Below are 13871 nucleotides of genomic sequence, written 5' to 3'. Positions count from 1 at the left end.
ATGGATAGGATAAGTTTGGAGGGACATGGACCAAGCGCAGGCAGGTGGGACTAGCTGGGACATGTTGGCCGGTGTGGGCAAGTTGGGCCGAAGGGCCTGTTTCCATACTGTATCACTCTATGACTCTAAGATCTACGAGGAAGTTGCCAGGACTCAAGGGCCTGAGCTATAGGAAGAGGTTGAGCATGCAGGCTAGGACAGAGCATTGGACGACTGACTGCTCAATTGTATTAAAAAAAAAGAAGGAATGTAAGAACAAAAGAAAATCAGACAAAAGTAAATGGGGTCAGGAGAAGGCCAGTTGGCTCCTCGAGTCGGCCCTGCTGTTCCAACATGATCGTGGCTCATCTACCCTGGACCTCTCCTTCTCTAAAAAATGTTGGTGGATAGATTCCTTTAACTTAGGTCACACGCGGCCTGTGGAACATACAGAAATTTTGAAGGAATAAAATTAAGTGAGTTTAATTGTCAAGAAGCAGGGTGCTATCTTAATGTGCTTCTTTATTTCAACAGAATCTGTTGTCGCTAAATCCACGGGTGAAGACATGTGCCTCACTTCGATCAACAGCAATAACCAAGATAGACAAATCGCATTGGAAACGGAACACTGCAAAGAACTGCTCTGTAAGCATAGCTTATTTCATCCTGTTTCCTCTGATCTTTGGCCATTCTACCTGGAGCAACTATTTTTCCACACCATTAATCTCTTTGTGATCATTAATGCCTCAGTCAGAATCCTTAGCAAGTTCTTCTGTTCCAGGGCGGTGTAGCAGTAGAGTTACTGCCTTACAGCGCCAGACCCGGGTTCGACCCTGGCTAAGGGGGCTGTCCGCATGGAGTTTGTACGTTCTCCCCGTAACCTGTGTGGGTTTTCCCCGGTTTCCTTCCACACTCCAAAGACGTACAGGTTTGCAGGCTAATTGGCTTGGTATAATTGTAAAGTGCCTAGTTTGTGTAGGATAGTGTTAGTGTGGGGAACTGGGGCACGCGAAGAAAACTCTCGCATGACCCGGGAGAATGTACAAACTGCCTACAGACAGCACCTGTAATCCGGATAAAACCCTGGTCTCTGGCGCTGTAAGGCAGCAACTCTACCACTGCAAAGGCCACCATGCCGCCCTGTTGATGTTTCTTCACTCTTTTAAGAAGTGTATCCTTTCATATATTTTGTCTCTCCTTGTTTTCCTGCCAAAATGTAACATTTTACATCTTTCTGCTTTAGATTCCATATTTTGTGTGTCCATACCTACTCCACCGTTTGTTCAATCTTTCCTTGTCAGCGTTCACTCAGTTCTAAGTTATGTATTGTCTGATCAGTTAGAAATTGTGCCCTTTACGTTTGAGTCCAGGTCATTAATATGAAGAAAAGCGGTGGTTGTGGAGCAGACTCTTGGAGAACTCCACTGTACACTAGCCGTGATTCCCAGAAACAACCCATCAGTGCCTCTCCCTATGTAGACACAAAATGCTGGAGTAACTCAGCGGGTCAAGCAGCATCTCGGGAGAGAAGGAATGGGTGAAGTTTCAGGTCGAGACCCTTCTTCAGTCTGAAGATGCTGCCTGAGCCGCTGCGTTACTCCAGCATTTTGTGTCTACAGTGCTATTCTCTACTCCTCTCTGACTTTGACAATCTCCATTCACACTGAAATAGTTCCTTTTACCCTTGATGACTCTATCGATTTAGCTAAACATTATTTACTTTTAACAAGATCATTCCAGCTATCTGTTTAATCTACACTTTCTAAGTGATTGCTAATTCTGTCTTTGATTATCTTTGGTAAAGACCAAAGAGAAATACACATATAATGCCTTTTCCTTGGCTTCTCTCTTCTTGAGTAGGTCTCCTTTTTAGGCTCTGATCAAACTACATTTACATTTAATTTGTACACGCTTAATGTTTACATCCATACAGAACGTGTATGGTTTCTTTCATATGTTTGCAGCCAATGTTTTCTCATATACCTCTGTCTTTTTTTAAATTTCTTCTTTTACTTTCCTTTGAAATTTATATAATCGGCCCAGTTGTATTATAAGCCTAATTGGTGCCAGATACACTTTCTCTTTCTTCTGTTTTTGTTCTCTGTCTCTGCCCATCATGATATTTATCTTTAATTGCCTCAAATTTCAAACTTAGGGAGATATTTCTGGACTGAATCAAATGATCATCTCCTTAAAAGTGAATGTCATAGGAACAAAATTAGGCCATCGGCCCATTTGGTCTACTCCGCCATTCAATCATGGCTGATCTATCTTTCTCTCTCAATCCCATTCTCCTGGCTTCTTCCCAGAACCCCTGACATCCATACTAATCACAAATCTGTCAATCTCTGCCTTAAAAATATCCATTGACTTGGCCTCCACATCCGGCTGTGGCAATTAATTCCACGGATTCACCACACTCTGACTGAAGAAATCCCTCCTGATCTCTTTTCTAAAGCTACGTCCTTTTATTCTGAGGCTATGTCCCCTGGTTCTCAACTCTCTCACGAGTGGAAACATGGTTTGATTGTAATTGTGAATAGTCCTTTCGCTGGCTGGATAATATGTGACTAAAAAGCTTTCCCGTGTAGTGCAGTTTAGAGATGCAGTACAGAAACAGGCCCTTCAGCCCACCGGGTCCCTGCCAACCAGTGACCTCCGGAGACTAGCATTATCCTACACACTCGGGGCAATTTACAATCTTTACCAAAGTCAATTAACCTACAAACCAGTACGCCTTTCGAATGTGAGAGGAAACCGGAGCACCCGTGGAAAACACACGCGGTCACGGGGAGAACGTACAAACTCGTACAGACAGCACGCATAGTCAAGATCGAACGCGGTTCGCTGGAGCTGTAAGGCAGCAAAGGTACCGCTGTGCCATTTCAGTACGCGTGACAATAAAAACTAAACTAAACTAAAAACCTTATGAATTGCTGTGAAGTTTGTTTGCTGCTGACCATAAAGTCCGGGTTATTGTATTGCCGGACAAAAGTGACCTTGACAGACTTTGTATTTCTTCTTTTCCTCAGCCTCGCCCCAAATGATCATTGTACGACAACATATTTTATGCGGTAGTCAAGCTTAGAATGGGAGAAACGTATTTGATGATGTGGCATATCTTACTCATTTAGACTGGAATTGAAATTTGTAACTAGATAGATTTAAATTCTGCTCAGTGCTGCATTTAATGCACTGGTTAACTTGTTGATGATAAATTTCAGTCTATGCTATTATAACTCAGTCGTTAACCTGATTTGTTTTAAATGGATTCTTGACAGCATTAAAATAGCACAGACAGCAGCAGATGTACTAAGCAGGTGTACTAAGGAGGATGCACATGAGTTGCCTGGAAGTCCAGTACATGTTCTTTCTGTATTTAATGTGATCTGTGCCAGAATATCATTTTCACTTGGAATCAAAATAGCTGATGAAAAGCTTAGTATTGTTTGCCAGACAAAATTGCCAACATGAATTTGAAAGGTACCATCAGCAAAGAGTGGAGTAAACATGGAACTATTATGGAGATGCACATTATGCAATATCTCTTTTGAACCTTTAGCGTTTATCCACCCATCTTCAGTCAAAATCTCACCTGTATCCACCTATCACTCGCCAGGCTTTGCCCTTCTCCCACCTCTTTTCCAGTTTTCTCTCCCTTCCTACAATCAGTCTAAAGAAGGGTCCTGATCCTCGAACATCCCCTATCCAAGTCCTCTAGCGATGATGCCTGACCTGCTGAGTTACCCCAGCACCTTACGTTTTTTTATGGAACTGTTATGTTCAGTTAAACTGAATTCAGCTGTCTGACCCACTGAGTTGCTCCAGCTTTTCGCGTCTATCTTCCGCTATGTACAGCTCACTTAGTTGGACTCAGAAGAAGGCTAATGTAGAAACTAAAAATGTCAACTTGCTCCTTAGGGGAATGCTACTCTAAAGTGTTGAAACAAGGATTGTTCACAATGTTTCTTTTCCCACCACTTGATTTCTCTCAACTTGATGACTACAAAGGTCATCTAGAAATCATTTAATCTTAAAAAGCAAGTTCAAAAATATATATATATATATTCTCACAATGGCAAATGGTTAGCTGGATTTGAGTGGATATTTACTGCGGTTTTTGCTATCACTTGAAACATTCAAAGTTTGGGAAACATTAATTGTCTGCCTGTCTACCTCATTGAAAACCCTCGAACTATCTTTGATCGGACTTTACTGGCTTTTCCTTGCACTAAATGTTATTCCCTTATCATGTAGCTGTACACTGTGAATGGCTCGCTTGTAATCATGCATTGTCTTTCCACTGGCTGGTTAGCACGCAACAAAAAGCTTTTCACTGTACCTCAGGCGATCTCTACATCGGCGAGACTAAACGCAGGCTCGGCGATCGTTTCGCTCAACACCTTCGCTCAGTCTGCCTTAACCAACCTGATCTCCCGGTGGCTGAGCACTTCAACTCCCCCTCCCACTTCCAGTCTGACCTTTCCGTCATGGGCCTCCTCCAGTGCTATAGTGAGGCCCACCGGAAATTGTGGGAACAGCACCTCATATTTCACTTGGGCAGCTTGCAGCCCAATGGTATGAACATTGACTTCTCCAACTTTAGATAGTTCCTCTGTCTCTCTCTTCCCCCCCTCCCCTCCCCCCTCCCCTTCCCAGTTCTCCCACTGTCTTCCTGTCTCCACCTATATCCTTCCTTTGTCCTGCCCCCCCCCGACATCAGTCTCGCCCCGAAACGTCACCCATTCCCTCTCTCCTAGATGCTGCCTGACTTGCTGAGTTACTCCAGCATTTTGTGATATTTTCACTGTACCTCGGTACACATGACAATAAACTGAGCTGAACTTTATACCGCCGCTTATCTGACTGCCTGTTGCTGCCATGGGACATTGGAACAGCTCCCTCACTACTGTGAGACACAAAATGCTGGAGTAACTCAGCGAGACAGGCAGCATCTCTGGAGAGAAGGAATGGGCGACGTTTCGGGTCGAGACCTTTCCTCAGACTTCTTAACCGATTGGTTATGAGAAGTAAACATGACTGATTGTCATCACATGAAGCCAGGCTGCAGCTTATTACTTTCCTTCTTTGGTGTCTTTTTTTCTTCTCAAGTCGTCTTATCAAAACTATTAGTTCTTCAGTATCAGATAATTTCAGAGCAGTTCACTTCTCGGGATGACATTGTGTCTCAGCTGATGAGCTGCAAATAATGAAAGAGTCACAGAGTCATACAGCGTGGAAACAGGCCCAACTTGCCCACACTGACCAATATGTTGCATCTACATTAGTCCCACCTGCCTGCATTTGGCCTATATTATTTTAGATTTAGAGATACGGCGCAGAAACAGGCCCTTCGGCCCACTGGGTCCGCGCAGCCCAGCGATCGCCCGCACACTAACACTATCCTACACACACTAGGGACAATTTTTACATTTGCCCAGCCAATTAACCTACATATCTGTACGTCTTCGGAGTGTGGGAGGAAACTGAAGATCTCAGAGAAAACCCACGCAGGTCACGGGGAGAACGTACAAACTCTGTACAGATGGCGCCTGTAGTCAGGATCGAACCTGAGTCTCCGGCGCTGCATTCGTTGTAAGGCAGCAACTCTACCGCTGCGCCACTGTGTCCTATCTATGTACTAAATGTCCTATCTATGTACCTTTCTTAATTCTACTTCTTCTTAAGCCCTTTGCTCCTCTAGGGAGAATAAGCCATTGACAAATGTCCTCCACCTCACTCGGTTGTTGGTGGTTCTTTCTAGATCTCCCCAGTTGAGCCCACTCCCAGACATTTCCTGCCTGGACGCCTCTTCTCCAGCTTTCTTAATTGCTCCTTAAATATTGCGATAGTACCTGTCTGAACTACCTCCTCCAGCAGCACAATCCAAGATGAGCATGTTCACTACACCATGACACCAAGGTTCCTGATCTCTGTCATGCAGTTGCCATCTGACGACAGTGGCTTCATGAGTGAACTTAAAGAGTAAGTTGGCATTGCACTTGGTAACACAGACATGACTACACAACCCTGAGGGGCAGCAGTGGTGAGGGTCAGGATGGAGGAAATGTTATGACCGATTCTAACCAACTGAGGTCTGCCTGCCAGGATGTCCAGAAACCAGTTGCAGATGGAGGCCCCAAGGTCCTGAGAGTTTGTGATGAGTTTGTTGGGTAATATGGTGTTGAAGGCTTAACTGGGGCCAATGAATGGCATCCTGGTAGAGATCTTTTTATTGACAATGTGATCTAGAGTTGAATGTAATGGAAGAGAGATGGCGTACTCTGTCGAACTGTTTTTCCTGCATGTAATTTGTAAAGGGGTGTAGATTGTATGGAAGATTGGTGCAGAAATGGGCCATTACCATCATACAAAATTCTTCGTTATGATTGATGTTGGAGCTACTCATCAGTGGACTTTAGAGATACAGTGGGGAAACAGGCCCTTTGGCCCACTGAGCCTGCACCGACGTGTAATCACCCCATACACTACACACGAGGGATCATTTACACACTAGTGATAATTTACAATTTTATCAAAGCCAATTAACCTATAAACCTGCAAGTCTTTGGAATATGGGGGGAAAACCGGAGCACCCAGGGAAAATCCACGCGGTCGCAGGGAGAATGTACAAACTCCGTGCAGACAGCACCCGTGTTTAGGATGGAACCTGGGTCTCTGGCGCTGTAAGGCAACTACTCTACTGCTGCGCCACTGTGCCGCCCTTAATGAAACTCAATGAAAGAAGCTCACTTTATTTTTCTTGGGGACTGGAATGATGGAGTTTCCTTGAAGCAGATGGGGTTGAAGTGGGAGGTTGAATATGTCTGTGAAGACTGCGGACAGTCGATTGGCATACAATTTGAGAACCCGTCCGGGGTCTCTGTCTCAGCCAGCCACTTTCAGAAAATATGTTCTTGTGAAAGCAGATCTGACTTCAACCATCAGATGTGTGGGATAGGAGGCGTGCCTTGGTGGAGCCTTATTTGCCTGTACAAAATGGGTATGAGGCATTGAGCTCACCTGGTAGAGTTGTATTGTTGCCAGCGAAAGCCCCCATTTTCTGCTTGTAGCCCCTCTCTTGTCTCTTGTCATCTCTTGTCATCCCTGATAGCCTGGCAGAGATCATACTTGGCCTTCTAGTACAGTATGGGATCAACCTTTCTTGAAAGCCATGGATCTGGACTTCAGCAGAGGGGGAATTTCCCTGTTCTTCTAAGGTTACTGGTTCGGATAGACCTAGGTGGTAGAGTTGGCAAGTAGGATGATTGTACCAGTGTTCACCAATATAATTCACTGCTCATTCACTGCTTTATAAGGCACTGGTCAGACTGCATTTGGAGTATTGTGAGCAGTTTTGGGCCCCGTATCTGAGGAAGGATGTGCTGGCATTGGAGAGTGTCCAGAGGAGGTTTATGGGAATGATCCCAGGAATGATTGGGATAATGTATGACGAGCATTTGACGGCACTGGGCCTGTACTTGCTGGAGTTTAGAAGGATCAGGGGACCTCATTTAAACATACAGAATAGTGAAAGAACTGATTAGAGTGGATGTGAAGAGGATGTTTCCACGAGTGGGAGAGTCTAGAACCATAGGGCATAGCCTCAGAATAAAAGGATGTACATTTAGAAAGGAGACGAGGAATAATTTTTTAGTCAGTGGGTGGTGAATCATTACTACAGACAGCTGTGGAGGCCAAGTCATTGGGTATTTTTTTAAGGCTGAGATTGACAGATTCTTGATTAGTAGAGATGTCATGGGTTATGGGGAGAAGGCAGGAGAATAGGGTTGAGAGGGAAAGATAGTTCAGCCATGATTGAATGGCGGAGTAGACTCGATGGACTGAATGGCCCAATTCCGCTCCCAAAGCTTATGAACTTATTTTAGAATCATTGTTCCTTGCCTTGATTTTCATGTTTCCAGTATAAATTCCCATGCCTGCATCTAATTATTAAAGAACTGCTCATGTACGTGCTGTAAGTACGTATTCCTACTCCACTGGAAGGGGGCTCATTTATACTGCGACGTATTTACATTTACATTTTAAAACTGGACATGGCATTTTCATGCTGAAAAATGAGAGGAAATGTATCTGGATGCAAGATTTTTTTTTAAGTGGATGATTCGTGAGGAGGTGGAGTCACAATTAAACATTAGTATGTTATTATAATTAGAATGAGTTCACCACTGAATTAGGTGAAATTGCGGTTGAAATGTAATTGCAAGTTGAAGGCACAAGCAGTCAGAAACACCATAAATAGAAATTTCTAATGAAAGTTATAATACGAAAAACATGTTTATTAATTACTGCAGTTCCCACAGGTTCTAAAATGCATAAAACTGGTCTTAAAGAAAGCCCAAATGTTATTCTGCTTAGTTTTTAGTTTAGTTTAGAGATAAAGTGCGGAAACAGGCCCTTCGGCCCACTAAGTCCGCACCGACCAGCGATCCCCGCACACTACTATCCTACACATACTAGGGACAAGTTTACACTTATACCAAGCCAAATTACCTACGTACCTGTTCGTATTTGGAGTGTGGGAGGAAACCGAAGATCTCGGAAAAAACCCACACATGTCACGGGGAGAATGTACAAACTCCGTACAGACAGCGCCCATAGTCGGGATCGAACCTGGGTCTCTGGCGCTGCAAACGCTGTGAGGCAACAACTCTACCGCTGCGCCACCGTGACACTTGATATTAAAAAGCTGTGGAATTGCTGATACAGTTTGAATGATATATACATGCATACATACATAGAAAATAGGTGTGCTGTATTTCAGCATACAATGTAAATAGCTTATTTTAAATTAATTTTCATCCCGCTTTGCAAAAAAAAAAAAAGTTTTTTGTAATCTAAAAAAAAATCCAACGAGGGAATGTATTGAAGGTTTTGGGCCTCTGGCTACTCTAATCCTTTGAAGCAGTAGCAGCAATTAAATCATTGGAACTATTGCTATTTCCTTATGAGAAAATAGTGTTATTTTTCATCGGCGTTCTTCTGAAGAGCTATCACGAATATGCATTTTAATTGCATTGATATGGAAAAGAATTATAGTTTCCACTCCCCTGACTAACTCTAACCTCTCCCCTCCTGAATGTGCAGCCCTCCACTCACTCTGCAACAACCCTGACTTAGTCATCAAACCCTCTGAGAAGGGAGGTGCTGTGGTAGTCTGGCGGGCTGACCTCTACCGGACCGAGGCCAGACGACAACTCTCGGACACCTCTTCCTACTTATCCCTGGACCATGACCCCACCAGACACCAGACCTTAATCATCAGCACCATCACAGATCTCACCATTTCCGGCGATCTACCCTCTAATGCCTCCAAACTTATCGTTCCCCAGCCCCGCACGGCCCGATTCTACCTCCTATCTAAAATCCATAAACAGAACTGTCCCGGCAGACCCATTGTCTCTGCCTGCTCATGTCCCACCGAACTTATTTCCACCTACTTCAACTCCATCCTATCCCCCCTGGTCAAATCCCTCCCCACCTACGTCCAAGACACCTCACACGCTCGCCATCTCCTCGATAACTTCCGGTTTCCAGGCCCCCACTCCCTCATCTTTACCATGGATGTCCAGTCACTCTACACCTCCATCCCCCACAAGGATGGTCTCGAAGCCGTCCGTTTCTTCCTCGACCATAGAACCAGCCAATCCCCATCTACTAACACTCTCCTCTGCCTCGCAGAGCTGGTTCTTACCCTTAACAACTTCTCCTTTGACTCTTCCCACTTCCTCCAAACCAGAGGCGTAGGTAGCTATGGGCACTCGCATGGGCCCTAGCTACGCCTGCCTCTTTGTCGGGTACGTCGAACAATCCCTGTTCCGGACGTACACTGGCCCCATCCCTGGGAGGAGTTGGCTGCGCCTAACGGCTGCGGCTCTCTGGCAGTCTGTTGTCTTTTTTTCTTTTTTTTTTGTTTGTGTCGGTGTTGGGATGGTTTTTGTTTCTGTTTTTGGCTGTGTATGTGTGGTGGGGGTGGGGGGTTGTGGGGTGGGGGGGGCGGGGGGAAACCTTTCTTTTATTGGGTCTCTTCCCCGGGGCGCGGCTCGGCTGTGGGCCTTAACATCGCAGGCTCGGCTCGGCCGCGGGACATTTCAGTGCCCGGTGCGGCTCGGCCGCTGGACTTAACATCGCCCGGTGTGGCTGCGGGACGTTTCAGTGCCCGGTGCGGCTGCGGGACGTTTCAGTGCCCGGTGCGGCTGCGGGACGTTTCAGTGCCCGGTGCGGCTCGGGTGCGGGACGTTTCAGTGCCCGGTGTGGCTTGGCCGCTGGACTTAACATCGCCCGGTGTGGCTGCGGGACGTTTCAGTGCCCGGTGTGGCTGCGGGACGTTTCAGTGCCCGGTGCGGCTGCGGGACGTTTCAGTGCCCGGTGCGGCTCGGGTGCGGGACGTTTCAGTGCCCGGTGTGGCTTGGCCGCTGGACTTAACATCGCCCGGTGTGGCTGCGGGACGTTTCAGTGCCCGGTGTGGCTGCGGGACGTTTCAGTGCCCGGTGCGGCTGCGGGACGTTTCAGTGCCCGGTGCGGCTCGGGTGCGGGACGTTTCAGTGCCCGGTGTGGCTTGGCCGCTGGACTTAACATCGCCCGGTGTGGCTGCGGGACGTTTCAGTGCCCGGTGTGGCTGCGGGACGTTTCAGTGCCCGGTGTGGCTGCGGGACGTTTCAGTGCCCGGTGCGGCTCGGCTGCGGGACGTTTCAGTGCCCGGTGTGGCTTGGCCGCTGGACTTAACATCGCCCGGTGTGGCCGCGGGACGTTTCAGTGCCCGGTGTGGCTCGGCCGTTGGACTTAACATCGCCCGGTGTGGCTGCGGGACGTTTCGGTGCCCGGGGCGGCTCGGCCGGGGGGCCTTCCATCCCCTTGCGGGGGCTGTGCATGTCGTTTGCCTCGGTAGGGGTCGAGCTGCCTGTCCGTGGGTGCGGGGGGAGGAGAGGGGAAGTTTTGTTGCCTCCATCACAGTGAGGGGGCGTTTGGAGTCACTGTGATGGATGTTTGTGTTGGGGTCGGGTGTCCTGTGTTCTTTTCTTTTTTGCTGTGTTTTGTGTGACTGCTGAAATTTCGCTCGGTGTTGTGCCGAGTGACAATAAAGTTATGTTATGTTATGTTATGTTAACTCTACCTCCGCTACATCGATGACTGCATTGGTGCTACCTCTTGTACCCATGCAGAACTCACTGACTTCATACACTTCACTTCCAATTGTCATCCTGCTCTTAAATATACTTGGACTATCTCCGACATCTCCCTCCCGTTTCTGGACGTCACCATCTCCATCACAGGAGACAGACTAGTGACTGACATCCACTATAAACCCACTGACTCGCACAGCTATCTGGACTACACTTCTTCCCACCCTGTCTCCTGCAAAAAGTCTATCCCCTACTCCCAATTCCTCCGTCTACACCGCATCTGCTCCCGGGATGAGGTGTTTCACACTAGGGCGTCAGTGATGCCCTCATTCTTCAGGAAACGGGGCTTCCCCTCTTCCATTATAGATGAAGCTCTCACTAGGGCCTCTTCTACATCCCGCAGCTCCGCTCTTGCTCCCCCTCCCCCCATTCGTAACAGGGACAGAATCCCCCTCGTTCTCACCTTCCACCCCATCAGCCAGTGTTTTCAACAAATCATCCTCCAACATTTCCGTCACCTACAACGGGACCCCACTACTGGCCACATCTTCGCATCCCCTCCCCTTTCTGCATTCCACAGAGACCGTTCCCTCCATAACTCCCTGGTCCTACCCAAACCACCCCATCCCCGGGCACTTTCCCCTGCAACCGCACGAGATGCAACAGCTGTCCCTTTACCTCCCCCTCAAATCCATCCAAGGACCCAAACAGTCTTTCCAGATGAGACAGAGGTTTACCTGCACGTCCTCCAACCTCATCTATTGTATCCGCTGCTCTAGATGTCAACTTCTTTACATCGGCGAAACCAAACGCAGGATCGGCGATCGTTTCGCTCAACACCTTCGCTCAGTCCGCCTTAACCAACCTGATCTCCCGGTGGCTGAGCACTTCAACTCCCCCTCCCACTCCCAGTCCGACCTTTCTGTCATGGGCCTCCTCCAGTGCCATAGTGAGGCCCACCGGAAATTGGAGGAACAGCACCTCATATTTCGCTTGGGCAGCTTGCAGCCCAGCGGTATGAACATTGACTTCTCCAACTTTAGATAGTTCCTCTGTCGCTCTCTTCCCCTCCCCCTTCCCAGTTCTCCCTCTATCTTCCTGTCTCCACCTATATCCTTCCTTTGTCCCGCCCCCTGACATTAGTCTGAAGAAGGGTCTCGACCCGAAACGTCACCCATTCCTTCTCTCCTGAGCTGCTGCCTGACCTGCTGAGTTACTCCAGCATTTTGTGAAATAAATACCTTCGATTTGTACCAGCATCTGCAGTTATTTTCTTACACTACATAGTTTTCAAGCAATTTGTTTTGAAAAAAAAAAATTCTGAGGAAAATTACAATACATTCAATATTATTGCTTTTATTAAAAATACAGTAGAAAATTCACAAATAACCTAAAGGTAACATTTCTGTTCATTTTTAGCAGAACAAGAGATGACATGGCAAATGTAAATCTAATTGCAAACTTTAAGAACCAGTACTTGGTATGATATTCAATTCATTATAACTGTGGTGCTCAGAGAATGTGATTATTGTTGATTGTGTGTAAATCATTTACTTATCCGTGATGTAATAGATAAAATTTAATTGAGAGGTTTGATATATAAGATTAATTCCACAAATAATAAAGTAATGAGTTAGAAAGGTATTCATGAGAAGACCAAACACTCTGTCTTAAGTCCTTCATTGTTGGGTGTATATAATGCATGACTAATGAATAAAACATTTGTTTTATTCATCAGTTATGCATTTTTATGTAGCTTTAATGAGGACTATTAAAAATGTGGAGGGCTCATTTATACTCATTAGGTTCTATGAGCTTCACTCAGTTACAGATGAATATTCAAGTCTGGAATCCCTCTAGCCTGTCTAGATCAGTTCAATCATTCCAGGGTTCAAACAAGTGAAGTATATTTTTCTCCCTCTCATATGTAATAATTGAATCTTTGGTTATGAAAATTGTTTTTACAAAGTCAATAAAGATTGGTCATGTGCTACCCATCTTGATTAACTTTGCGAATCCATGCTGTCCCTCTTCTACCACGACGTATGATGACAGAATGGATCAACTGGGCTTATATTCATAGAAAATAGGTGCAGGAGTTGGCCATTTGGGCCTATTCACTGGAGTTTAGAAGGGTGAGAGGGGATCTTGTAGAAACATATAAAATTGTTAAGGGATTGGACAGGCTAGATGCAGGAAAAATGTTCTCGATGTTGGGGGAGTCCAGAACTAGGGGTCACAGTTTAAGAATATGGGGTAGGCCATTTAGGATTGAGATGAGGAAAAACTTTTTCACCCAGAGAGTTTTGAATCTGTGGAATTCTCTGCCACAGAAAGCAATGGAGGCCAATTCACTGCATGTTTTCAAGATACAGTTAGATATCGCTTTGGGGGGAGAGGAGATATAGGTTAGGAGGTAGATCGGCCATGATTGAATGGCAGAGTAGACTTGATGGGCCGAATGGCCTGATTCTACCTTATTACCTCATGAACTTCCCGTGCTGTAACAAATGTGTACGAAGGCTCTTTGTTCTTGAAGCATTTTCAGTGCCGAAGTATTGTGTCATTAGGTTCCTCTCTGCCTCCATTATGTCGACATATTCAATGTGAAATTTAATTAGATTTCCATCTTTAGAATAGGATTCAACAGATTCAAGATTCAAGATTCAAGAGTGTTTTATTGTCATATGCGTCAGGAATGGGACAATGAAATTCTGACCTGCTGCAGCTTACAGGCACATTAATGCA

At 46.1% G+C, this 13871-nt stretch overlaps 1 protein-coding gene across 3 annotated transcripts in view; it reads left to right on the top strand.

The window, feature by feature from the left end:
* Positions 1–13871, top strand: part of LOC144598302 (dihydropyrimidine dehydrogenase [NADP(+)]-like) — a 658512-nt gene that overhangs the window by 90741 nt on the left and 553900 nt on the right. For all 3 annotated transcript variants that reach the window (XM_078408282.1, XM_078408283.1, XM_078408284.1), the window contains exon 2: positions 514–624. In XM_078408282.1, the coding sequence (XP_078264408.1) occupies positions 514–624 (111 nt within the window). The remainder of the gene's footprint in view (positions 1–513; positions 625–13871) is intronic.

This window comes from Rhinoraja longicauda, chromosome 11 (assembly GCF_053455715.1).
Source record: "Rhinoraja longicauda isolate Sanriku21f chromosome 11, sRhiLon1.1, whole genome shotgun sequence".
NCBI classification, from domain to species: Eukaryota; Metazoa; Chordata; class Chondrichthyes; order Rajiformes; family Arhynchobatidae; genus Rhinoraja; species Rhinoraja longicauda.
Note: the sequence above shows the minus strand (reverse complement) of the source record. Positions and strands in the feature narration are given on the sequence as shown.